The sequence below is a fragment of the Canis lupus genome, chromosome 13 (genome assembly GCF_048164855.1).
Source record: "Canis lupus baileyi chromosome 13, mCanLup2.hap1, whole genome shotgun sequence".
Classification (NCBI taxonomy): domain Eukaryota; kingdom Metazoa; phylum Chordata; class Mammalia; order Carnivora; family Canidae; genus Canis; species Canis lupus.
The window spans coordinates 35,612,090-35,639,369 of record NC_132850.1 but is presented as its reverse complement, the minus strand read 5'-3'; the positions used below and the strand labels follow the sequence as shown (position 1 = coordinate 35,639,369).

At 43.0% G+C, this 27,280-nt stretch overlaps 1 protein-coding gene across 1 annotated transcript in view; it reads right to left on the bottom strand.

Moving 5' to 3' along the window:
* The window catches only part of PLXNC1 (plexin C1), a 137,563-nt gene that overhangs the window by 48,638 nt on the left and 61,645 nt on the right, over positions 1–27,280 (bottom strand). The window contains exons 6-14 of the mRNA XM_072771589.1: positions 25,851–26,004; positions 22,326–22,413; positions 20,323–20,425; positions 20,079–20,180; positions 9,933–10,072; positions 6,985–7,164; positions 4,183–4,270; positions 1,557–1,760; positions 1,235–1,420 (exon numbers count right to left, since the gene is read on the bottom strand). Coding sequence (XP_072627690.1) covers positions 1,235–1,420; positions 1,557–1,760; positions 4,183–4,270; positions 6,985–7,164; positions 9,933–10,072; positions 20,079–20,180; positions 20,323–20,425; positions 22,326–22,413; positions 25,851–26,004 — 1,245 coding nt within the window. The remainder of the gene's footprint in view (positions 1–1,234; positions 1,421–1,556; positions 1,761–4,182; positions 4,271–6,984; positions 7,165–9,932; positions 10,073–20,078; positions 20,181–20,322; positions 20,426–22,325; positions 22,414–25,850; positions 26,005–27,280) is intronic.

Genomic DNA, 27,280 nt, shown 5'->3' with positions numbered 1-27,280 from the left:
GCACCAGGCAGGCTCCTGACTCAAGGCCTTTGCAACCTGCAGTTCCCTCTATTTAGAACTCTCTACCTCAGAGAGCCCCCGGTTCATTCCCTCTCTTCCTTGGGGTCCGTACTCAAAAGTCCTTTTTTACAGAGAGACCTTCCCTGCCTACCACCATCCAACTTGCAGTGCTGCCTGCCCTCTGCTTCATTTTTCTCTGTGGTGAGTACCACCCCCTAACACATTTCTAATTTGCTTTCTTCATCCCCACAAAGGCAGAAACTGGGGTCTGTTTTCTTCTCCACTCTGTTCCCATCACAGAATAAGCACTCAGGGACCATTTCACTAATAAAGATGGCTAGAGTTTCCCCCCCCCAACCAACGTGACCGGTGGGAGTGCTTGTGAGTTCAGTGGTCATTACTGATTTGATGATAATTAGTACCCTCTTTACTGTACAGATGGACAATGGGAGGCTCAGCAAAGCCAAGTGACTTACCTAAGGCCCCGCAGCTATTAGCTCAAGCAGCTGGGACATGACCATGGTTTTTTTTTTTTTTTTTTTTTTTTTTTTGGTCTTCCAGTCTGATATTCTTTCTTCTTGACCTTTATTCAATATTTATGACTACAGATCATAAAACATTTTTTTGGGGGGTATAGACTGTGGAGAGCCTCATATGGCATGAACACCATAAAGAAAGACTTCTAATATGTTTCCTTTCCCAAGGGTCTCACATCTTTATTGTGGGACATAAATATATCTGTGATGGGACCCTCCAACGTGTCGGGAAAAGATGAATTGTGGCAAGTAGGACTCCATGATGGAGGGAGCAGCCCTCGACCCATAGATTATCTGGTCTTCATTCGAATCTACTGCTACTGAGTGTGCTGGGTTTCTGCTAAGACATGTCACCTCCACAGTTGGGAGAAGAATGACAGCTCGTTCGTCAGTGGTCTGGAGATTCTGCTTGCAGATGCTACAGTCTAAATGTATGTCTAGAACAAAAGCTATCAAGACTCATTAGTATTGGAGACAATGGCACGTTCAATGCTTTGACATTCGAATAGGCACATGGACGGAGGCTGCCAGCTATTTTGGAGGAATTATGCTTGTGCTTGCAATAGCAGCTTTGTTTATCTGCTATTTAAAGTGAAGATCTAAAGATCCATGACAGATGCCACTCTGGCTTTGGAGTAGCTTGAGGAAGTGACCCCAAATAAGGTAAAACCAACAGGTGGGCCTGTCAGGTGACTTACACGAACTTTCTTGGAAGAGGTGTCAATGCTGTTTGCATTAGTGATGCCTTTAATTTTGCAAAGGATGATGGTGAGATCTTGATTTCTAGTGATGTTTTCAAAACTGCAATTTAATTGCTCATTTTCCCCATGGAAGAGGGTGATTTCAATGTCTGTCTTGGAGATGTTGAACTCATCGTTTTCTTTCTGCGAAGAATGAAGAGGAGATGGAGGAATCAGGGCACATGGGGGAACCCACAGACCCCAGCACACCTTGCCCGGCAAGGCGGGATCGGGGCGCTGGGGCAGGACACGTCCCAGCGGAAGTAAGGGAGAAACGTACTTGGATTTTCACTTCCAATTCTGTGTCCCCCTCGGGTTCGACCCGACACCCTGTGAACCTGGGGTCCTCCAGATACTGCAAGCTTCCGCACTCCAAGTAGGTCTCCTGGACTCTGAGCTTCACAGTGACGTTTGTACGTGCTTTCAAGCTCTTTAAACTGGGAGCTAGAAACCTGCAGGAAGTCGCCATACAATATTCAGAGACCTGGGGGAGGAGAAAAGAGCATTTTTAACAACTTCATCAGCCAGTCCCAGTCCTGCGACTGAAGAGCGAGGCGACAACTGAACTCTGTGCTTCCAACTTGTCATCTGAGAATTCGGGGTAGTGATGTCACCTCCCCTTACAGGGCGGAATTAACCTGAAATCAAACTCAATGAGCCAAGGGCTCATTAAATGAAATGGGGGCTAAATTAAATGAGATTACATGTGCAGAAAAGCTTAGAACAGTGCCTGGCACATAGTAAGCACTCAGCGAACGCTAGCTGGTATCACTGCAAACACCGCCAGCTATCAAGAGCAGCCCACGCTCATGCAAGGCAGACAGGGTGCACAGAGAGAAGCAGCCTAGGGGAAGAGGAGGACTTGGCACCAGCAACTTTACAGGGCCTGTGTGTCCTGCGAGGCCTCAGGGTGGGTTGGGGTACGTGGGCAAGGAGGGGACCATCCCCTAGGGAGGCTGCAGGGACCCACACACTGCTGGCCGCATCCCTCCTGCAGTGCTTAGCACAAGTCACTGACCACAAGTGAGGAAACAGTTTTGCGGGCCTGACCTGAAATCAGGGTAACAAAAGCAAAAGGGACAATGTGGCCCCCATGCAAATGCAGAGCATGAAGGCTGGGAAGAGTACAGAAAGAGTGACCTGCTTTATAGGTTTATTATTATTATTTTTTAAAGATTTTATTTATTTATTTATTTATTTATTTATTTATTTATTTATTTATTTATTTATTTGAGACAGAGAGAGGCAGAGACATAGGCAGAGGGAGAAGCAGGCTCCCCACAGGAAGCCCAATGCAGGACTCGATCCCAGGACCCCGGGATCACACCCCGAGCCAAAGGCAGATGCTCAACTGCTGAGCCACCCAGGTGTCCCTTTACAGGTTTATTTATAAAAAACATAAATACTGTCATCTTTAGAGGTGCAGAGAAATGGGGCAAAGAAAGCTGCTGGAAAAGAGGAAGTTGACAAAGGTCCTAAGGAAGAGCAATAAGGGGTAGCTGACTGACTCAGTCTGTGGACCATGTGACTCCTGATCACAGGGCTGAGAGTTTGAGCCCCATGTTGGGTATGGATTGCTTAAAGAGAAAAATCTCAAAAAAAAAAAAAGAAGAGCAATACAAATTGTGGAAAGAAATTTGTCAGGTAGGGAGTTTACCTGTTCTTTTAGTTTCTAATATCAGACTTGAAAAGAAAGGGTGGTGGGAGGTGCCTTGGTGGTTCAGCTAGTTGAGCATCTGACTCTTGATTTCAGCTGGGGTCATGGTCCTGGGGTTGTGGGATCGAGCCCTGTGCGGGGCTCCACACTCAGTATGGAGTCTGATTGGGGTGCTCTCCCTCTCCCTCTGCCCAGGACCCCTGTGTGTGTGTGTGTGTGTGTGTGTGTGTGTGTGTGTGCGCGCGCGCGCGCGCGCGCGGGCTTTCTTCCCACCCCCGCCCTCTCAAATATATCTTAAAAAAAAAAGAAAAAAGAGAGGGTAGGATGAGGCCATAGGTGGGAAGATCTGACACAAACAAAATCTACTTCCTTCTTAACAAACCTTCCCCAGCCCTGGATCTCTCGTTCTCATTTCTGGTGAGGTGAAGAACCAAACAAACCTCCCTGTCCTCACATTGCAGAGATGTGGCCTGGAATCAGACACAAGGTAAGGTGTAGAACTGGCTCTGGGTGCGGCAGGAGGCAGATGTGTGTGTGACAAGGCTGTAAGGATGACTCAGGAAGGCCGCCTGGACCTAGGCCCCGAGCCCACACCGGTCCCGAGCATGGTGAATGGGGAGAGCGTTCGTGAAGCATTTAGAAGTGCATTCAGGAGGCCCCAACCTGCATCGGAAATCCATCATTTTGTGTGATGAGGCCCTTCTTGGACTCCTACCAGTGTTAACAGGGTGCTGGAGGCCAGAACCCTGTGTGGGGAAGTGCAAGGTAAGAGGAGGCCAGGTCCGAAGGAAAGGGCAAAAGGATGTGACAAGATTTCTGGGATGTGGGCAGGGCACTGGGCCTCTGACCCACAGCTCTGTTGGCACAATGGCAACACCACCACCAGCCTGCACAAGACCGCTCTTCTTGTTGGCATCTCCCCTTCACCCCTCACAGGGCATCTTCGCGTGTACTCCTAAACATCGGCTCCTTACAGTGCCTCCCTACAAAGCCCACCCGGAGAAAACGGCAGGCCTGCCATACCCAGCTCACTCCTCTCTCCTCCGTGCCATGATTGGAAACGCTCCACCACAAAGAGAGAGTCTTATTATCTCCATGATAGCCCAGATGGTGGATATCACCCAACAGGTAGACGCTTGTAACATCACAAAGGCACAGAAATAAAAGATATTCCCCAAGAGATGTTAGCGTGATGAAAACAAAATCATCCTTGAAAATTACTATTATTACAAGGTAGCTGAAGACTTACATTTATGTTTCCTTTTAACTCGTGTGAAATGATTAAGTTGTCAATTACGTCAAAATTTCTGCCTATGATGGTTATATTTTGACCACCACTGCAAAGAAAAAAAAAATTAACAATAGGAGTTTCATAGTAAAGATACAGGCATTTTTCATCTATGAACAAAGCTATCACTTTATCCACACTTAATATGAAACTCAGTTACGTTAGAGAGCCAAGTAATACATTTTAACTTAAAAGGCGGGATCCCTGGGTGGCGCAGCGATTTAGTGCCTGCCTTTGGCCCAGGGCGTGATCCTGGAGACCCGGGATCGAATCCCACGTCAGGCTCCCAGTGCATGGAGCCTGCTTCTCCCTCTGCCTCTCTCTCTCCCTCTCTCTCTCTCACTGTGTGCCTATCATAAATAAATTATAAAAAAAAAAAAAAGGCAGGACAGTTCTACAAGTTTTTTAACGATACCGGCCACAAAATGTATAGTTTTTAAGATACATAAATATAAAAATTCGGGTCAGATCCTGTTTTAATTCTAGGAAAATGCCCAAATTCTTTCACAGAATTTTGAGTTTTGTTGTGTCATGTTGCCACATATAATCAGATCATCAGCTATACCCCAAAAAGGTTTCACTAAACAGAATTTTGTTTGATTGCTGTTTAATCTATATTAAGACACTTCAATCTAACAATTTTCAAAATCAAACTCCCAACCTACCAATTATACTTTATTTAGGGAGATGGGGAACATTTTGGACAAGGTAAAATTATAAATGGCATTAAAACTATAAATTCCCATTTGGGAGGCCATATAAATAACAGCTACGTTCTCTCTCTCTCCAAAACCAAGCCAAATGATTTCACATATTCTCAGCACATAATCGCTTATAAGCAAAGTGGTCATTAGATGTGAAATAAACAGCTGTCCACAGCTCTGGCTGCCCTCATCTCCCCATTCATGTAGGTCATTCTGGGGGACAGGAGCTGGGGAATGTCAGCTCCGTGCACCAGCCAAGCCCAGGATGACAAGACCGGGAGGTAGGCATGAGCAGGCCAATTTGTGCAGGGCAGAAGGAAGACAACAAGCTCTCAACCAGTCACAAGGGGGAAGGGTCGAGTTGGCCTCATGCCAGCCCATCACTGTTACTAGAAAGTGGAGCCCAGCATGCTCTGCCAACGGTCAGCCTGCAGAGCCCTGTTCTTGCCCGGGGAATAACTCAGAGTCACAGGCCCAGGATATCACAGGTGAGTGGACACTAAGAAGCCTAACAAATCACTGCGTTGTACACCTGAAACTATGTTATATTGTAGGTCAACTACAGGTCAATAAAAAAATAAAAATAAAGAAGCCTCTTATTTTATAGCAAGGCAGAACACAGTGGTGGTTTACAGCAGGACTGCCTGGGAGCTTACAAGTGGTTTGACTACTCTATGCCTGTTTCCTCTTCTGCCAAAGGAGCTATTCCTTTCATGATGATTAACTGAATTAATAAATGTAACACACAAGGCATGTGGGGAATGCCACGTCAGTGTCTGTTTTTATTTACAGGAAGGATTTATACCCAGAGCCGGGAGTGCAACGCTATAGACTTGGTTTGGAAATTTCAGTATTTTTCATGCTATGGTTAGAGGCAGCACTGTTGAAGTCCTGAGCCCCCAGCTGTGTGGAATGTGACTGTATTTGGAGACAGGGTCTTTACAGAGGTAATTATGATTAAATGAGGTCATTGGGGTGGGCCCTAATCCAGGAATATGACTGGTATCCTTATAAGAAGAGATTAGGACACAGTCACAGAGGGAAGACCATGTGAAGACACAAGGAGAAGACCATCCTTCTATAAGCCCAGAAAAGAGGCCTTGGAAGAAACCAACCCTGACATCTACCCCTGACTTAATCTTAAATAAGAACACCGGACTAGAAGTATTTTTCTTCTTCTTCTTCTATTTTTTTTTTTTTTAAACAAAGGCTCCTCTACATCTACAGTTTCATTTAGACAGTACTTTGAAAATCAGCTTCATGCTGTGTTAGGTGAAATATCTTATTATGAAAATGTCTTTAGGGCTATATTCCAAAATCTGAATGTGAATTTAAATTCAACTAGGCAATTTTTTTTTAAATATATTGGAGTCATCTGGAAGAGTTTATTTTGGAATGTCAATCTTTCTCACAGGGAGTATCTTTGAAATGTAGCTACTGCTTTTCATTTCCATAGCTTCCAATATTTCCTCGAATTATTCAAAGCAGCTTACTCGAAAGGTTATAAAATGAAAGCTGTCAAAGAGCAGCTTTGTGTTGTGGGCAGGAGTGAGATGTGGTGCGTGTGTATCAGAAACGTAGGCTGGGGGTAGGTACTGCAACCGAACAAACATTTTAAAAGGCAAAGGATTTATACAATGACAAGAAACCACCGTACAAAGCAAACGTTTTAGCTGTGAGCTTCCTGGCAGCCACAGCTCGTAGTAAAGCAGGATCTGCTCACAGTGTTCACAGTGACAACGGGAAGCAGTGGCTGGTTGGGTGTGTGTGTTTTCCAGGAACAAACCCTCAGGGGGGATTCTGTGAGAGGAATTTGCATAGGACTACTATTTCTATATTTATTTGAGTGAAATCCATGATCTGTATGCATATGACCCCTTCCTTTCTTTCATTCATTTTGTTTTGTTTTGTTTTGTTTTGTTTTAAGGGAAGAAGAAAGAGAGAGAATCTTAAGCAGGTTCCACGCCTGCACAGAACCTGATGTGGGACTCAATCGCACAACCCTGAGATCATGACCCCTCTAAGCACAATGTCAGAGAAATATGAATCTCGAAAGCACCTGATCCAGGTGGTGGCTGGATATATGAGGGAACAGCGCGGCAGAGCAATATATGACAAGGGTCCCACAGATGTACAGTCCCCGCCGTCAAACTGGATACACACATCCTTCATTTCTTTCCGGCTGGATGGTAGAGAGAATTTCATATGGGTGTCGTTCAGCACGTGGCTAACCTGTATCCTAGAAAGGGGCAGAAAAACAACTGGTAAGTGACACAGATCCTTAGCACCACTGACTACTGAACATGACAGCATACAAATTTCACTTGAACTGCAACAGTCCACATACTATCAGGACAGATGCTGGCAAACTGGTAGTTCATCAGGGGCCACTAGCCACTGTGGGTGTCATCCGGGGCTGGGTTCCTCTTTCTTCTGTACATTTTTATGTTTTCATTTGCATTTCCCTTAGAAGTAGGGAAAGCAGATGTCACCATTGCCCTGAACAAGCCGTAACAGAGAGTGGCACACGTACTGGGGAGTCCTGTTAATTCTGCTGACTCTGAGAATGACACTATCCTTACCTGTCAGAGACGTACACTGAAGTGTGTATGAGCGGAAAGGACGTGGTGTCTGGGATATGCTTTTAAAAGCTCCAGCCACCACCTGCCCCTCCCCTCCAATGACGAAATGAGAGTGGCAACATGTTGGTAAGTTTTGAAGCTGGAGGATGGGTACAGGGAGGTTCACTGTACTCTGTTCTCTTGAGTATATTGGAAATTTCCATCACAAAATTCCAGTCATTTTATAGGATGAATGGACAAAGAAAAGTTCTTTCTCCATTTCCAAAACTTAGAGAAGGAAAAGTAGTTGCAGTAGAAGAGTAGAAGCTCGTCCCAGGCAGACATGGGGACTCTGGCATTCAGAGAGCAGAGAGCCCATGACCAGAGTCTGTGCCGAGAGCCCAGGTGTCTCAGGGTCAATCATCAGAGCCAAGCCACCTCCCAAGGAGCTCGGGACAAGAAATGAGTTGGGACTACCCTGGGTGCTTCCAACATCCACCGCACCTGCCCTCTACACCCCTCAGAGCCCAGAGCAAAGCCTTCTACAATATTCACTCTGTAACCTGCACTTCCTCCATATATAATGTTTACAGTGACCCTCTAAAGCAAAAAAAAAAAAAAAAAAAAAAACCACACACAAAAACAAAAAAACATTAAGACTGTGTTGTGCTGAATAATACTCAGGATAATGATGCTACATGTGAATCTACTATTACTACTTAAAGGATAGTACATGATGATTAACGTCAACATACAAGCCCATTAAGTAGCAATAACAGATCCTGACAATAAGGCAAATTCAAAAAGCATCTGAGCCAGTGTGCATTTACACTGCCTCAGATTGACATTCTGAGCTTTATATTCAGAGCCAAGCTCTTAGGAAATTCATCGTAAAATGGCTGATCATTAAAATTCAAACTTGTTTATAACTTTTGGAAGGAGGGAGGCAGAAATGTGGGTCATTCTGCTATTATTCTTGTATTTTTCCCTTCGAAATAATTGGGCATTTGAAAAATGCCATATTAAAAGAGTGTGGGATTACAGCATGAACTCAGATATAGGATTAACTGGGTATTATGTTTACTTCTTGTGAACTTGGGCTCACCGCTCTGATGTGGTTACTGAAATGCTACATGCAGAAAGGCCTCTGAGTCATTTAATTTAATAACTGCAGTATCTCAAGACACATGCAGAATTGAAATGAGAGCATAAAGAGTCAAAGACAGGGTAATGCTCTGAAAACTGACTTCTTTTCCAGTGAAGGTGATTGCCTTGCAGTGAACACATAGGTGTCTAACTTCACAGATTTTGCTAAACAAAATGAAAGATTCTTGCAATAAAGTATTTAGCCAGGATCAACAGCACAAAAATGCCTATGCTGCATAGATACAGCCACCAATGTGTGCTTGATAATTCTGGTAAGTAGCAGAATGGGCCAGAGCCACCCATAAACGGCTTTCTCCATCGTGATGATAGACATCCCAAATCTACTGTTAGGAGGGGGAAGCGGATGGCAATTACATGCAGCAAATGAATTAAAACAGAAAATTCAGTAAATAAGTACGGCAGATTAAAATGCTGTACAAAACTGTTTTAGGAGTTAAAAACCAAAACACCACGCTTCAGCAGATTGTCTTCAATGCATTTCCATGATGAGAACGAGCTCAGTGTTATACTTCATATAGACTGCGATGTCTTCTACTTCAAATTAACCCAAACTTACGAAAGCTAACAAGCAGAAAACTCAATTTATCTATTTTGTTGTTGTGATCATGACATCTCTTTGGGGGGGGTACCATTTACACAAGGATGTCAGTGAAACGCTGAAAAATTCTTTTCTTTCTCGAAGTTTCATTGAAAGGATAACTTAGAGGAAAAAGCAGTCATAGCAGCATACTGACCAGACATCTGTGTTAGGGTGTTTGATCTTTTTTTTTTAATTACTAATAATATGTTCCATTTAATTTATTTAGCCTGAAACCAATCCAATAAAGAGAAGGCTACAAAGAATAAAACAGATTAGAAAGTTTCTTCTTTCCAACTTTGATACATAGGAAGAGCTGTGATATTTTATATTTTACCAACAAATTCCGAAGTATGCAACTATTTTTCTAAGGGGATCATCTTCAAGATGCTGTTTGTTACTTAAAATACTTGATTTTGTTCATGGAAATGAATCAAGACCTCAAACAGGCAACACCGTGAAATGAGCGGGTTCTGAGGTTTGGGAGGGTAAGAGAGGACAGAGTCTCTCACAGTTAACTTCAAATGTGGTGTTTAAGTTATTCTCCTTATTGAAATTATGTTATATCCACTATGCAGCCCAATTGCCCGTTTTGGCACATGGCAATACTTTGAAAAGTTTATAATCACAATGGTATTCCTTTGGCATAAGTTTGAACTTTTTCTATCTTATCAAGGATAAATTACTATTATTTCAACTCACACATCCTTATCACAAGTACTCGTTCCTTTCAGGATCATTGTAATGTTGGATGCCCGGGTGAAGTTTGCCCCCGTGACGATCACATTACTTTTCCCTAAAGTCGATATCTTCCGTGGCTCAATGGACTTAATGTAGAAGACCTGTTGGAAATGAAGATTAACACACAAGATCAAAGCTAAGAAATGGCACTGTTCCAAAAAATCTGTTTATGCGCCGCGGTTTGAAGAAATCACTGGGAAATTACGACATTTTGCAAACACAAGCAGACAGTGTTTAATGAAATCAATGAATTCAAGGAAGAGTGCTGAAGATTCATGTCTCTCAACATGCGACAGCATGAGGTCAAACCAATTAGTCTTTGTCTCACAAGACAGTTGAAAATGCAGTTGAAGAGTCTGACATTCTGTCTGAAGAGTGAGATCTCACTGGAGTCTTGAAAATGCTCAGTGCCTTAAAGCCTCTGGAGGCTCAGAATACAACAAAACAAAAGGGGAGACAAGGAGTCCACTGACGTGAGGCCAACAACAGTTATCATTAAGCTAGAATAAATGTCATTCTGGATGAATTTAATTCCCTAGAAAGCAGTGCCTATTTTTTGTTTGTCTCAGAGTTGGGCTATTTGAATCAAGGAGTGTACTGTAGAGAAAAATTTCAAGAAATCAAGCAATTCAGTCACCTAAATTCAAGTATTCGATGCCACACCACTGTGGTCAACTGTTTCTTCTCCATGGTACCCGTTACCAACTTTATTAGGCCTCTCTTTACCAAGAAATTTTCCCTTGCAAATAACCTGTTACCTGAGTCCCACATCATCCCTGACTTCTCTATCTGCAATGTTTAATCAAATGCTCCTTTAGTCTGACCCCTGGTTTTGGCTCAGGTCATGATCGCATGGTTGTGGGACTGAGCCCTTTGTCGGGCTCCGGGCTCAGTGTAGAGTCCACTTGGGATATGCTCTCTCCCTCTCCCCTCTGCACTCATGGTCTCCTTCTTTCCCTCTTTCTCTGAAATAAATAATTAAAATCTAAAAAAAAAAAGAGAAAAAAAGTATTCCACAAAGCTTAAAAAAAAAATTACAGATTCTCCTGAAAAAAGTCTTTGTTTGATGGCAAGAATCACTTTCCCTTTCAAAGATGAGACAATCCTGGTTTCTTTCATTTTTCTTCTACAGATGCTAACATCTATCATTTTGATCATTTTGTTGTTCTTTCATAGACCATATCCAGCATGTCTGTACTCTTCTATAATATGGTAACCAAAACAGAACATAAAATTCTGATTCTGGCCAATATAAAGTACAGCAGATCTTTAGCATGAATATGTTTCATATTCACACTACTGACATTTGAAAACAACCTCCAGGGCCAGAGACACAAAATCATGTGAAATTTGGCTAAGCCAAAAATGCCAAACGTATCCACGGAGAGGATCAAATCTAGCAGGATGCCCCAATGGCACTGGGAGAGCCTCATTCATGCCCAGTACCTGCCTGCCACCTGCTTCCTAAAGGAGCCTAATATTCTCTGTTCCTTTATATGTGTAATGCTCGTCACAATGGACTCTCTGGGCTGTTCGGTCTGTCCATCCTGCTGAGAGGGAGGTTTTATTCTGCTCCTTGGCAAACAAAGGTGCTATATGGTAGCGCGGTCACCATCACTCATTAACACCATGGATTGGTTCTGCAGATTGAGGTAAATTCATCGTTAATGTCATCACAGCAATGATGTAATGTGAGAGAGAATTGATTTCAGTGGCAGAATTTATTTTAATTACTTAGCAGAGGACTTTAGGCCCATATTTATAGAATCATGAAGGGTCTGAAAGGGTCACTTTAATTATTCTGTTATACTTGACTGCATTTTATGGGGGAAATTATCTGCAAGAGTGGTACTTGGAATGGGGGGATTAGCAAAGACTTCAAGATAAATCCCTTGCAAATGTCAAGTGTGTGCTATATAGCAAAAGGCTTACTCTTCGTGCTGACACTGTGACAGCTAAGTGAACAAGTATTTATTGAGCATGTACAGGGTCCTCAGTACAGCTCCAGGTGTTGTGGGGGACACATGATCTATGTGCACACCAGGTCAGGAGTTGGTCAACTACCGGATTTGCCTGTAGCAAGCCAAATCCAGTCCATTGCTTGCCTTTGGATGGGCTATGAGAAAACAAAAAAGGTCAAAAAAGTAATAGTGTTCCATGACATGTGAAAATACATGAGATTCCAATTTCAGTGTCCCTAAATAAAGTTTTTTGGAACACAGCCACATCCATTCATTTACGAACTGCCTGTGGCTACTTCACATTACAGGGGCAGAGTAGTTGTGGCAGAGACAGTGGGGCTCATGAAGCCTAAACCATTCATTGTCTGGCTCTTTGTAGAAAAAATGTGCTATCCCCCCCCCCCACAGTAAAAGTCCACTGCCTTCTTAGGGCAGCAAGACAGACTGTGTTTTGTTTTGTTTTGTTTTATGTATAATCCCAACGAAGACTCACATTTACATCCCCACGTTTCTTTCTGGATAGCCCTTCTGGATTCCTGTGTTTATACCGTGATATCTGCTCCAGCTAGATTTTCAAACACCCCAAGTAAATGCTACTTCTCTACTCTCAGGAGAGGACAAGGAGAGCTTTATAACTAATGTAAAAGAATATATTTTAAGGGGGTTATATTTTGCTCCTTAAACGGTTCTATAAACACCATCAGAGGACCCACCATGTTGCCTTATTAACTTTTTATTTCTCCCTGAGCAGAGACAGCCCTGCTACTTCAAAAGGATTTTATTTTTAAACCTTATTGTTTAGAGAAGTTTCCATTGGCTGTCTAGGATGAAATCCAGTCCTGGTCTATCTCCTGAAACCAGATGCTTCTCATCTGTTTGCAAAGAGGGTCAGATTAGTTGTCCTTTGTTTGCTTGGAGAACCTCTCTTCATGTTAATAAGTGAGTTAAAGAGCTAGCAAGAGGATCTCATCAAAGAAACTGTGCAGGTATACAAAGAAAAAAAGAGAGGAGAGCTAGATGGCCATACTACATGGCTGTAACAATTCTTAGAACTATGACATTTTCTATTTTTACTGATAAAGGTTTTTAAAACTCCTGTACAGACAGAAGGCAAAGAATGATCTCCTAGCAAATGTTTCACACACTTGTTTTAGATCTATTTTTATATTTTAATCAAGAGTTAATCATCACAGCCTTGTATGAAGTAGTGGGCCCCATGAGCCGACACACAGAAGGGGTTAATTTAAAAGCAACCTAGTTTGATATGAAGAGATGCTTTCTTACAGCCATATAGTGAAATTCCGCCCTCCTCTTAGGTACAAGGATTTCCACATGCCAAATCCAAATACCACTGGTGATAACCGTCACAACCTGTGTTGTTCAGCAATTAACCTCAGAATAGTCCACTTCCTATCAGTCACATTTTAAAGACATCAGAGTTATTTTAAATGGCTGCCCAGTTTTAAATTATTTAATGAAACACTGTGAACTCTGGGTGCTCACCAGTTTAAATTACTCCCTATTCTGTACAGGAAAACATATTAGAAACTGGTTAGTTAGGTGATTACAAAATACCCAATTCTTTTTATTATTGTTTTTTTAAAAAATGAAGTCATTGCAAGATATTGGAAATAGCACAACCACTAAGAAACAGTTACCTCTGAAAAGGTCTAAGAGGATCACTTCTGACAGTAAGAGTACTTTTTTGAAGTCTGACGTCAACACAATTCAAATTACCATGACATTATACTGTCATGATTGAAAAGAATATTGGAAAGAGGTGCATTAGGAAGGCTCAGTTTATTAAGAGCAAATTGTACTCTATTAATCTGTTTTTTTTTTAAATCTGAATATAGCAAAGCTCTCTGTAGGCCTGGACCTGAATCAACGCTCAGCAAAATGTCTCTCAGAGTTTCACTGGTGAAATTAGTTCAAACAGGACTGGATAAAAAGTCACACGGATTCAAAACCAGCTGGAAATCTGAAACCAAAGGACATTAGAGAGATGAAAGGTACCACAACTAATTAAAGGAAAGTGTCCTGTAGGGCCCTACAGGGGTGACTATTTGGTTCAGAATTATTTAACATCTTTATTAATGACTGAGAAGGATGGAAGTAATGTATTCATGAAATGTAGAAATTGAAAAAAGTGGTGACCAGCAGTGGAAATGGGAGAGCATAAAAGGAGGTGAGATGCTGAAAGAAAATACGATCCCGCCAAAGAAAAATGAGAGCACAAGATGGAACAACGTAGTCGGGCCTCTGAGGCTCAGCCCCCAGGTGAAGGCTCCTCCATGGGGTCCCCAGTGCTGGCCCCAGGGAACTTGGGATGTAACCTCAAATCTCCAGTTGGTCCCAGGAAGTACCAAGTGTCAGAGTGAGCCACTGAGACCAGAAGATGACAGACCAAGGTCCTCTGCTGAGAGATCAAGGCTTGATTCTCTGACCTGGGACTGTAAGGTGGAGCTGCTGAGGCCAAGACACATAGTTGTAACTCTTGGTCACTGAACCTTCCGAGTGTGGCAACTCAGAACTGGCCTGGGTGACTGGGACTCCATGGCCGGGGGGGCAGCTCCTCCCTTCCAGAGACCCCCACCCTGCAAATTAGACCTGGACACTCCAAATCCACCCCTCTGTTGAGTTTCACTTCCACCCTGAGGCTCTTGCTTCTACCACTCCCCTACCGGCCTCCGCTTCCCATCCTTAGCCTCTCTTGCCCTCCCAGTCTGAATCGTCCACTCTGACCACACCCCAACTTTCCCTCTCTGGAGGCTTTGATGCTCACAGCCTGCCCAGATGGAGATCCTCAGCCCACCCACATTTGTGCCACAGATAGGACAGGCTTTGCTAGTCTAATGCCAAGAGAAGCCAATGTTCGTTTTCTCCTGTCCAGACGGACTCTCATCATCAATACTACATCATTTAATGCTTGTTTATATTCACTGAGGTCGTACAATGTAGAGTCGTGGTTAGAACTGTGGGCTCTGGGGTCAGACCACCTGGGTTCAAATCTCTTGCCTATCATTTACTACATACTTATCCTCTGCAAGCCAACATTTCTTTATCTATAAAATGGGAAAACAGGTCCCTTGTGAGACTTACATAAAGATATCCTCTGAGCTCAGGATTTAGCACAGGCTCAACAAATATGGGTTACCACTACTCAATTCAGTGCATTCTGGTATTCCTTCTCACATCTTCTGCTGTACTCAACTGCTTCACCGAAATGAATTTTACTTCCTTCAAAATACTCTTAAGTTCTACAGTGTAAGCTCTGGAGAAGGACACACATCTGGCCCACCTGTCCAGCACACAGTGAGCGCTCAGTAAAAACATTTTGAATGAACAGATAAATGGACGATTGCAAGCACATTCCACAGCACCTAGCACAGTGATACACCCACAGAAGCTACTCAACAAGGTATATCTTCAACCTCATTTCCCTCCGATAGGCAAGGTTTCTAAAGGAGTCAATCTGGATTGCTTGTGAGAAATTCAGATGCACATTCAGAAGTGGTGGCAGATAAGAAGAGGAGGCAAGGGAGGCAGAGAAAGAACAATGTGAATGTTGGTTCCCCCGAGAGTGGTGGACAAGTCTGTGTAGGGTGTATTTCTACCCAACCAAGATAAGCAGATGGCGAAGAGTAACAAATAGTAGATCATCATATCATAGATCTTCACAACCTTTCTGCGAGCACAGGAAAGGGAAAGGAGCCAGTTCTTCTCCCAGCAGGCAGAGGCCCCAGAGAGAAGACTGTTAAGAAAAGGAGGGAGAAAGGTGAGCGCAAGGCAGCAGGGCCAACCATCTGCCAGAGACTAGCCTCCAGAGCTGAAAATACCTTCCATCCAAAGTGCAAACACAGGCTTTTGAGTTCATTTCCCTATTTTGGGGGTATCCTTCCTTAATGCAGCCCCCTTGCCAATAGATGACAATGTGTATTTGTAGCATGGGTAAAGGGATTGCGGACAGGGTCATGAAACAGCGTGAAGGCAACAGGCTCAACCTGAGACGAAACCAGAACTCTGTCTTCTAAGTACCATGTCCTTGGATGAGCAAATTCATACATTAAGACATGTCTCCAGCAGCATTCTGTGAAGAATAAAACCAAAGCGCCTTGGCCTGGTGTAAGGCCCCATAGATGCAGGCTACAGGGTCATGTCAGCCTTGTATCCTGGGATTTCCTGCACCCTTCTGCTCTAGCCAAATTGAATTACTTGGGGTCTCCTGGACCCCAGGTATAGCTGCCCTGGAACTCCGGCAACCCACTACACTTTTATTTATGCTAGCCCCTCTGCTTAGAACACCCAGTCTTCTCTGTCTCCACGTGTCTCATTCCTCAATGGTTGGCTGAAATGCCATCTCTGTCTATCAATCCATCCATCCACCAAACCTCAACCAACTACACTGGTTAAGTGCTTTTAGCTGCCAGTCACTGGGGCTTAAATAAACAGGAATTACTAAGCCAAGGTTGCAGGCACAGACAGGCTCTCCGGGTTTGTGTACTTCCTGGTACTTCTCCAATGTTAGTATTTTTTATCTTCTATTCTTATGGTTTCATGTACAAGATTCTTGAGGCTGATAGCAAGACATGTGCCTGATTCATTGGTGTCCTCCTCACTGCAGCCATGAAGCTCAATATAATGGCATCGATTAGGTGCTCAATATATACCTGCAGCTCAGCATCATAAAGCCGAAGGTCATATATGCATCATTCCCATCTCCTGTCTCCTATGCCTGGCACATAGGAAGCGCCCGAAACATGGGTGATGTGGGAAGATGCATTAAGGGGAAAGCTCTCAGTGGCTTCTCTGCTGGGAAAAGTGTTCAGGACTTATTCAGGTCAACGCAGGACCCAAACTGGAAATGTGGATTTACACATCCAATGATAAAGAAAGACAGTAACACTGGCCAGTGCATGAGAAATCCCTCCTGTGACAAATACTTTGCCATTCCCTGTTAGAACCAAAATTGAGATTCTGTTCTGAGCCACGTATTTAAAGAAAACATTCCAGTATCAACAAAATACCTTTCTCCAAACTAAGAAGGTGCCATTCACACAGCAGCACTGAAAACTGGCTTGGGCTTTTGGTTATTTTAAGCCTTGTCCTGCCCTCTTGGTAACCCAGCCCGTTCTTCTAGCCACACGGTGTCAAAGGTCAAAAGGCACATGGAGACACTAACATAAAAGAAATTTTAAAAGTCATTGCCTGGATTACCACTCAGCAATAAAAAGGAACACACTATTGATCTATAGAAGAACTTGAATGAACTTTCAGAGAATTGTGTTGAGTTAAAAAAGGTCAAACCCAAAAGGGCACGTCTGGATGATTCCATTTATATAGACTCCTTGAAATTATAAAATTATAAAAATGGAGAACAGATTAGTAGATGCCAGGGGTCAGAAGTGGGGAGTGGGAGAAAGGAGGGAAGGAGGTATGGTGATAGAGCTGTTCTGTATCTTGACTGTTGTCACTGTCAATATCCTGGTTGTGATATTGTGTGATGGTTTTGCAAGATGTTACTATTGGGGGAAACTGGGTAAAAGATGTGGAAAATCTCTCTGTGTTATTTTCTGACAGGTACTAACTATGTAATCTATAATTACCTGAAAATAAAAGTTTAACTTCCAGTTTTTTTGGGTTAAGAAACCAAAATACTTATATCCATTCGGAAAAGAATGAGGTAGGACCTTTATGCTATATATGAAAATTAACTCAAAATGGACCAAAGACCTAAATGTAAAAATTAAAACTGTAATACTCTTAGAAGAAAATGTGGGGGAAAAGCTTCAGGACATTGGATTTGGCAACGGTTTCTTAGATAGGACACCTAAAGCACAGGCAACAAAACTGAAAAAAGAGAAAAACCGGACTTCTTCAAAACTAAGAACTTCTGTGCATCAAAGGATACAATCAACAGATGGAAAAGGCAACCTCAAAAAAAAAAAAAAAAAAAGGAAAAGGCAACCTCAGGAATGAGAGAAAATACTTGCAAATCACATATCTGATAAGGGGCTGATATCCAGAATATATTAGGAACTCCTATAAATCAGCCACAAAAAACAACCTGCTTAAAAAATGGACAAAGGACTTGAAGAGACATTTCTTCAAAGAAGATACACAAATGGCCCACAAGCAGATTAAAAGATGCTCAATATCACTAATCTTTAGGGAAATGCAACTCAAAACCACAATGAGATACCACCTTCCACCCACTTAGGATGGCTACCATAAAAACAACAACAATAACAATAAAACAAAAATAACAAGAGTTGGAAGGGTGTGGAGAAATTGGAATGCTAATATACTGTTGGTAGGAATGTAATACAGCAGAACAATATGAAAAATAGCTATTTTAAAAATAGAATTACCATATGATTTGTCAATTCCTCTTTTTGGATATATACCCAAAATATTTGAAAACAGGGTCTCCAAGAGATGATCTGTACACTGATGTTTATAGTAGCATTATTTATAATAGCCAAAAGGTGGAAGCAACCCAAGTATCCATCCACAGGGGAATGGATAAACGAAATGTAGTATATATGTATAGTGCAATATTTTTCAGCCTTATAGAGGAAGAAATCGTGTTCCATGCTATAATATGGATGAACTTTGAGGACGTTATATCAAATGAAATAAGCCAGCCGCAAAAGGACAATTCTTACATGCTTCTACTTGTATGAAGTACCTAGTGTATCAAATCCATAGAGACAGGAAGTAGAATGGTGGTTGCTAAGGGCTGGGGTGAGGGGTGGGAAGTAAAAATGGGAAGTTATTTTTAATGGGTACAAAGTTTCCGTTTTGCGAGATGAAATTTGTTCTGAAGATGGAATGTGGTGATGGTTGTACAACATTGCATGTCCTTAACACTGAACCATACACTTAGAAATGGCAAAGATGGTGGCTTTTGTTAGGTCCATCTTACTAAAATAGAAAAGAAACGACCAAAACAACAATAAAAGAGAAGTTTAATTTTGTTAAAAAGCCACTGCCTCCTTGATCCAAATACCTGTCATCATGTCTTAGTTTTATAAACCAGTAGGAAGAGAAGAGTAGCCCATCACTTAATAAAATCTCAAAGACTTCAAATCTGGATATATTGGCACACCAAGCCTTTCTGATGCCTTTAATTAACTTCATAATCCACTTTGATTCACATTCCCTCTGCCTGTTAGTTATTCACCTAAAGTTACTATCAATTTTTCAGTAGTGATTAAAAGTGTGCCACTTATCTATATTGGCACTTGACCTTAAATAACAGCAAATGGATAAACCAAAGCCAGAGATTAGTCATGAAATAGAAAACTGAGCCTCTTTTAGAAAAAGAAATGTTGATTTTCAATTTGTCTGCTGCAGCTAGACCTCCAGACTAATAAAAGCCAGAGCGTATCCTTTTTTGTTTGTCACCACATAGTACATGCTCAATTAACTCCTGTCGGCTCCGTGAAGCCAGCCACTCTGAGCACAGCCACTATTCTCTGCCCAGAAACATTGGCATTGTCATATCCATTCTTTTCAAATGTGTCTGTTGGTTCAGCTTGATGATTTGCTATGAAGAAACTAAGAGGAATTTCCAAGGAAATTTCATGGAAAATATTTTTCCATGAAGAAAATTTGGGGGGAAACGGAGAGAAGTATTTCTCTATATATTTCATAAGAAACCACTCTTTGTTTTGGCACTATTGATTATGAGTCAGATCATCTCCACAAAGTAAAGACTGAGGCAATCTGAATGAGGTTAGTTTGTACACTTTGCATAGACTCCCCTTACCCCACATAACCCCCCAGAAATGCAACCGCAGTAAGTGGTTCAGATTGAAAGCCCTCAGTGCTGTGTGCTATCGGCTTCCTCCTAACTCCTCCAGAGTGAGCCGCAAAGTCACCTTTAAAATTTTACTCCTACTGGAACAATATCATTTTTCATGATTACAGAATTTTAATTTCTTTTATGTGAGTGTGCAGCCTTTGATGTATTGAGCCAATTAAGTGAAACTTGGTTAAAAATCAAAGGTAAAAAGGGGGATTTTGGTAGAAAGTAAAACAGGGAATTTTTAAAAGGAACCCAAGGTAGTAGGAGTTGTTACTGTCACGTAAAAGGGGAATTTTTTTTTTTCTGTTCTGAGTATAAAAAACAGGGTCTGACCTGCAAGCCCTGAGTGGTCCTGTTACTCTTACTCTCCGGGAATCTTCCTTCTCCTGCTGTCTTAGATGGTACCCATTTCTCAACAGCAACTTGACAGTGTTCCTGAAATGAAGAATATCCCTTCAACAACCAAACAGGTGGGAAATTTAGAGTTTGAAACAAACACGAAAGACAGATGGGGACTGGGTGGGTCACAGCCACTCATTTTTGGTTAAACCCTGTAATACCAAAAATGATACTTTACCTGGTTTCTCTTGTAATCAGAAGGGTCACAAGCCGTGAAGGGGTGGATACACTTTCTCTCACTTTTACACCATGCACAGCCAGTTCCAATACATACTGGGCATCTGGTAACACGGAAAGCCAACTTAATTCCTGCATTTTTAGGAAAATGTTCATATCCTAGCATTTCCCTCTGTGATTCAGTGTGCAAGCATTTAAAAGAAAAAGAGGAAGAAAAAAAAAACCCAACCCCTGGACAGACTGATAAACCCAGAGGACAGAGGACAGTCCTTTGAGGCTGGGGATGGAGCCCCTACTTTGTGCCCTGCTCTGGGCAGCCCTCCAGGCTCTGGACTGTCATCAGGCCTGCAGGATGTTGCCATGGAAACCTGAAGCTGGGGTCACCTGCTGCGCTGCAGGTAGATAACAGGCACTCACTGGCTGTTTCTGAATCTGGTTCTGCTATTTGTCTACCCTCAGGTAAGTCTCCCTCTGGAGACCGAGCTCCCCGTGTCCACCCCTAGATGAGCAGCCCACCCCCACCCCTGCCTGGAAGATGCCAGACCAAACGTGTGGCCTGACAAGGAGACAGAATGGGGTACCACTGTTTGCTTTTTAATCAAACGAAGGAAGAACTGTGTCTACTGATCAAGTAACCTATTGTGGGAGGTAAGAGTAGAGGGCTTGAAAAGCACCCTCCTAGGAAAATCGGAGTTGAAGGAACGATTAAAAAGAGAAACTGAGGCTGGTCCGGAAACACAGCCACGGGAGGGCCTGGGGTGGCAGGAGGGCCAGTGTGGGGAGTGGGGACATTGTCCGTATTTTATAGATTCTTCAAGAAATGCCAAAGCATCCTGTGCCTCTGATGGAGGCAAACTGCAGTTTCGATGGGAGAAGAGAAGGCAGGCTCGCTTGGAGAGTTCATCCAGCCACCTGGGTGAGCTAGAAGCAGGGTGCAGACGTGCCTTCGCACCCCTGCCCTCGGGTGCGGGTCCCCAACCGACCGCTCTGCCAAGGGAGGGACAGAGGGACGGACTCCAGCTCATCCAGGAGCACACTCAGCCCCCCGGCTGCGGCTCCATCACCGGGACCCGGGGACCCCGGCCCCTGCACGGGCTGGGTGGCCTGCTTTGTGTTTAAACCCCTCTCCCCCTCCCTAAACCCATCCAGGTTATTAGAAATAACGAACTGGATCCCTCCTGAGGAGAGCCGCTGTGGCCAAGACCGAGGCCGGGCGCCCCTGGCGGGCTAGCTGTAGGGTGTCCCCCCAGCCCCTCTTCAGGCCCGACTTGTTTCCCCCAGAACAGCAGCGGTTCCCAGGCCAGGCCAGGCCAAAAGAAACTCGCATTCGAGACCCACACACTTGGTCAATCGAACCCCTGGATGAGCTATAGAATCACTAATAATACAGCTTCCCGTGGTTTCCATGGGAACCTCCTCTGTCCCATCTTTCAACCGGAAAATCAGGAATCTGAGAAACACAGGTCCTCCCTGTCTTCTCTCTTCTTTAGAAGCAAGGAGTGAGGTGTGGCCCTAACTCACTCGGTGGGGGGCATACCCCAACATGGCCAAAGGCGGTACAAAAAGGGAGGGGAAGACTAACACGTTCTCTCCACAAAAGCGATTTCCTCTTGTCCTCTTTGATGATTTCCCTTGCCTCATGCTCACACCCTCTGCTTCCACTCAAATTCCCAAAGCTGTTCAGATCAGGGGAGAACACAGCAGCACCCCTTTTGCTGTACTCACTTCAAGGCGCCTCTTGGTCTGGTGAAAACGCATTTCCCTCCCCATGGGTAGGAACGCTTAAACACAGTTGTTTGCTCCTTGGCTGCCCCACCTTACTTATTAGGGTTTGAACAGGTCAGCTTATTAGCTCAGGGTCCTCCTACCTCCCTTTAGGCCATACCCCTCAAGGCACTTTAGAAAATTCTACTCTAGAGTTCTTGATGGAGGAAATGGAGGACTAAAGCAAGGAAATAAATTAAAACCAATGAGAGAATATTTAAATTTCAAATAAAATCTTACTCTCTTAATGATGAGCAGTTGGTAAAGTTGAATCTTTTTGATAAATGCCAAGAATCCACGGAGAACGTCACGTTGACAACTAAAACATCTGGAGCAAAGGGGGAAAAAAATGTCATTTATGGTAGAGTCCCGCTATCGTCAAGCAATGCTGTAAATGCAAAAAATAAGTATTTTTGCCTCCTTTGCATAGAGGGTGGGGGGGGGTTGCCAGCTGTTCACTAACATTTCAATCAGTATGTGGTTCCTTCCCGTGGGCCATTCACATCAGGCAGCCAAAGTGCACAGCGTAAGCCTCCAAACAGACCGGGGCCCACCTCCCATTCCAAGCCTCCCATGGATAATCACTAGGAAAAAGCCATTTTACAGCCCATTTACATCTCATACTCTCCCCGGGATCACTATCTCAGCCTGTAATTGGCCACAGTATAAGAATAAAACAAGTCACCGAGCAAGATCTGCCTAGAACACGATAACCAGAACGTTACAGACGAAAACCCTGTACCTTCAGCAAAATCCACACTATCAATATTTGCCCAACAAACTCTAAGTGTGCTTCCCATGGGCTGGGCTCCATGATCTTGTTGGAGGCAACTGTTGCCAAATCTACAACAAAAGAAGTTTTCTTATTTGCTTTAGAAAATGTACTCATGGGGTAGAAAGCCCACAAAAGAATAATGTGACAAGAAAGACTAAAAAAGAAAAAGAAAAAACATGTTCAATCAGCATTACAGAACTGTTATAGTTCCTGTATGTCTTTGACTTTATTCTACTCAAGGTGATTCCCCAACCCAGTGGTGGCATATCAGAATCACTTCAGAAAATGATGAGAATAGATCCCAGAGCCATGCTCCTGGATATCGTGACTCACCACACCTGGAGAGCACCTGGGACTCTGTGGTTGGCAATGATGCCCCCATGAAACAACTGTATACAGCCAGGTTTGGGTGCCGCAGCCTGGAGCAGCACCTTTCAGAGCCTACTGTGTCCAGGGACCAGGGCTACTCTGTGAGGTTTTCACAGTCATCCATTTGGTAGGATACAGTCTTCCTTTTATGAGTTAATGGAGACAGAGGATGATACTTTAAAAATGAAAGGCTTTCCCTGACCAAATAAGAAGTTGGCCTAAGTTTGTTGGCAGCCTTACGTTTCTTACTGAAATTTTATTAGCGTGTGATTGCCAACGTCTGAGAACCCTTACCTTAAGACACTTCTCTACAGTGATAAAATTCATTCTGAAAGCCAGGAGGCCACATAAAATTCTGCTCACATTCAGTGATCATATGTGAAAGGCTAACCCTCTGCTGTAAACACAAGGAGGTCTAGAGGGCTGGTGTGACCTCTCAGCAAGGGCATTTGCACAGCCCCTTGTAAATGTTAGTAGAACAGACATACGGGCCGGCAGCACGAGAGACTCCCTGGGAAAATACATTTCAGCAGAGTCTACAATGTTCAGGGATGAACACCAGGAAAAGTTGTACTATTCTTCATGTTGGCTATGCACACAACACTACTGGGAAATATCACATGGAAATGAAAATATTTGATCTCTGCTCTGGTAGCATTTACAGTTGCTCTGCTAGAGATAAAATGGCTTAGGTGGAAAAGCCACCTAATGACTCGACAGTCAAGGAAATGTCCCATGAGTGGTCTGTGTTCCACATAGCACCCTGCTACCAAGATGGGGGTCCTGGTGGGGGTGGAGTAGCCTGAACACTTATGAAGGAGGTGACTTTTCTTTCAACATTTCCAAGAACAAAGGCAATGGGATTTGATGAAAGGGGTGAGGGCACAGACAGAGGCTTGGCAATGACCACTGGCTGGTCATCTTGCTGAGTGCAAGAGGTGGGACGTGAGTTTGTTTGCTGGCTCTGAATACGCACTGCAAGGCATTCAAAGAAAAGGGCAGGCAGAGTCGGGGCAAGTGATGGAGGCTCTAAAAGCAAACAGGGTGGACTGGGTGACGGGCACTAAGGAGGTACTTGACAGGATGAGCACTGGGTGTTATACTATACGTTGGCAAATTGAACTCCAATAAAAAATATACAAAAATTTTTTAAAAATTAAAAAAAATAAAATAAAATAAAATAAAATAAAAGCAGCCAAACAGCTTTATGGGGTGATCTCAAATACTTGAAAACCAGATTTTATACATGAGTAAGATCTGCATTATAATGAGCAAAATTAACTAGAAGTATATCACAAAGGCTACAATACTGTAAACAAAGAAAAGTGGCGAATTGAAATAATTTTCCAAGCAATTTGATCCCAAACAACCACCAAGAAGAGCTCCACAGCTGAGAGGCATTTTTTAAGCTTGGGTCTCTGGCCTGGTGCACCAAATTCCATCTGGAGGGATTTGGAATTAATGGAGGAGTAACACCAGCTCTCGCCACAAAACTCTGCTCCCTTGTGATCTTCACCCATTTTAGGAGGTCTGTACCAACAATGGGACCCTACTTCTAATCTTTCTCACCCACAGGGGTTCTTGAATCCTCAGTGTATCCACTGTAACTCCTTCCTGTCTCTGGAATCTATCCATCCGCTTCTCTCCATGCCTGTCTCTCAGCACCAGCTCTCATGGTCACCCTCACCAGGATCACTCCAACAGCTTTCCTTCTATCTGATTTTTCAGAACTCACTCCTTTCCTCCTCTAGGCATCCTCCACGTGCAGCCATTCATTCAACAAAAATTTATGGGTTGGAAATGGCTCCTCTGCACCAGATACTCTGTGCCTTCTTTGGTAGCCACTTCCTGTTGCTCTGCTTTCCACTGACCCTACCTCATTTGCCTTAACCACGTAGAACTTCTCTGGGCTCTTCAAGAGCCTTTTCTGTCTTTCCAGCCATTATACTAGTTGGTCTCTGCCTAGAATACTCTTCCCCCTTCTCCCTGGCTCCACTCATCCTCTAGGAAGTTTTCCTTGTTCGCCCCAGCCACCCCCTCCTTTCCTAGGCATCCCATGGTTCTCTATGTTGCCTTCACCTACACACTGCATTGTAACAGGTAATTTACTTGTCTCTACCCCCCAAGAGGCTATAGATACTGGGAGCAAGGACCAGATCTGTCTTTTTTGGTCACTGTATCCCTACACCTAGCACAGTGCCCAACACATAGTAGATTTTCAATAAATACTTCCTTTCTGAATGGATGTAATGATCTTAAGGTGATAGAACATTAGCTGTTCTATTTCCTCATCTCGTCAAGGGCATTCTCAGCTTTTTAGCTCTCTGAATTCTCTGAATCTTTTGGGTAGGGTCCGCCCAATGGTCTCTAACTTTACCCCACGCTCCTATCCAGCCTACCCTCCTCGATCATTCTTCACTCACATGTCAGAGTGGGACCCTAGAGTCGCAGGATGAGGCCAAGTGGAGGTGAACACCATGGAGGGGAGGGCAGTGGGGATGGCAGAGGGTGGGTCTATACAGATTCTCTCACTTTCAACTCGCTTCATGAACCATCTGAACTTGGGAGGTCCTTTCGCCTTCCTCACTTTCAAACCAAAAAACAGTGAAGAATCTGCTTACCCTTGTAGGTTGCTCTGGTTGGGATGCTGCATGTGCAGATCTTGTCTGGAGGACTTCTACCCTTGCAGAGCTGCCTGCCCGTGTCCGGGTTCTTCACCACACACTCCCAGTCCGAGCGTCTCGGAGGGAAGCTTCCCACCACAGTCACTGTAGTCTGTGTGAGGAAGAAGATGATTCAGGAACCAAGTCATTGCTTTTGTACCCTCTCCATCCATCCTAGAGCCTCAAGTGAATGTGCCCTTGGACATGCCACAGAAGGAGAACTTCTCAGACTGCTGATGTAAAGAGACGTTTGGTGGCCTATGTGGTCTGCCCTTTTGTGAATCACATATTCATATTCTTGGACCATTTTTTTTGCTCTGTATTTTTCTTATCAGTTTTTAAGAGCTCTCTGTACTATATATATATATATATATATATATATATATATATATATATATATATATCCTTATCTGTCCTATTTCTGACACATATTGTCTCCTAATCTGTTTGTCTTGCAACTTGTATGTGTGGTATCTTTTACCCCACACAATATGTTTTTATGTCATCATGTTTTTGCCTTGGTTCTGAAGTTATTCCCAAACTTTGCTTATAGACAATTATAAAATTGTTCCACCATCTTTGTTTCTTAAATTTCTATTTGTGATCTGTTTGGAACTTATTTTTATATATAGTATGAGATGAGGGTCCAACTTCATTTTTACCCAGATGGTTAATCAGCTAAGTCATAACCGTTTACTTAAAAAATACCCTCCTTTCCCCACTGAACTGAAATACCACTTTCAGTTTAATATATTAAATTACCACGTATGTGGAATAGATTTCTGAATCCTGCTCTGTTCCGATTATCTACTGATACACTTCTATTCCAATGTCAAGCTTTTGCTACTATTATTTTAAATAATATTTAACGTTTGAAAAGGCAAATCTATCTTTATATTTTCATAATTTTCTTAGCATCTCCTAGTTATTACTCTTGCAGGTAAATTTTACGATCATCTTACCCAAATGGGGTGAGGAGACTATGAGTTTAATTGGAATTGTACTAAACATATGCAACAATTTTAGAAGATCTTATATATTTGTGATATTAAGTATTCCCATCCAAACACATGATTTTTTTTTTCATTTTTTTCTGTTTGGGCCAGCATTTATTTAAGAGGATGTACCTTGATTTCTCAGGTGCTAAGATACATTTTTTCATTTCTTTATTCCTTATTGATAATGTCTTTAGTTATAAAGAAGGTGACCTATGAAATCTACTTTTAAAATTAAGGTGGTGTTTGCGCTAAAACATGATCAGAGTTTTAGGGAGGGAGGCTATGTGTATGTGTGTACACAAATGGACACAAACAAAAAATCTTGAAATTTCCCCAAAAGCAGCTTTTTCCCAAATGAATTATCTAAAGAAACAAAGCAGCCAGTTCTCA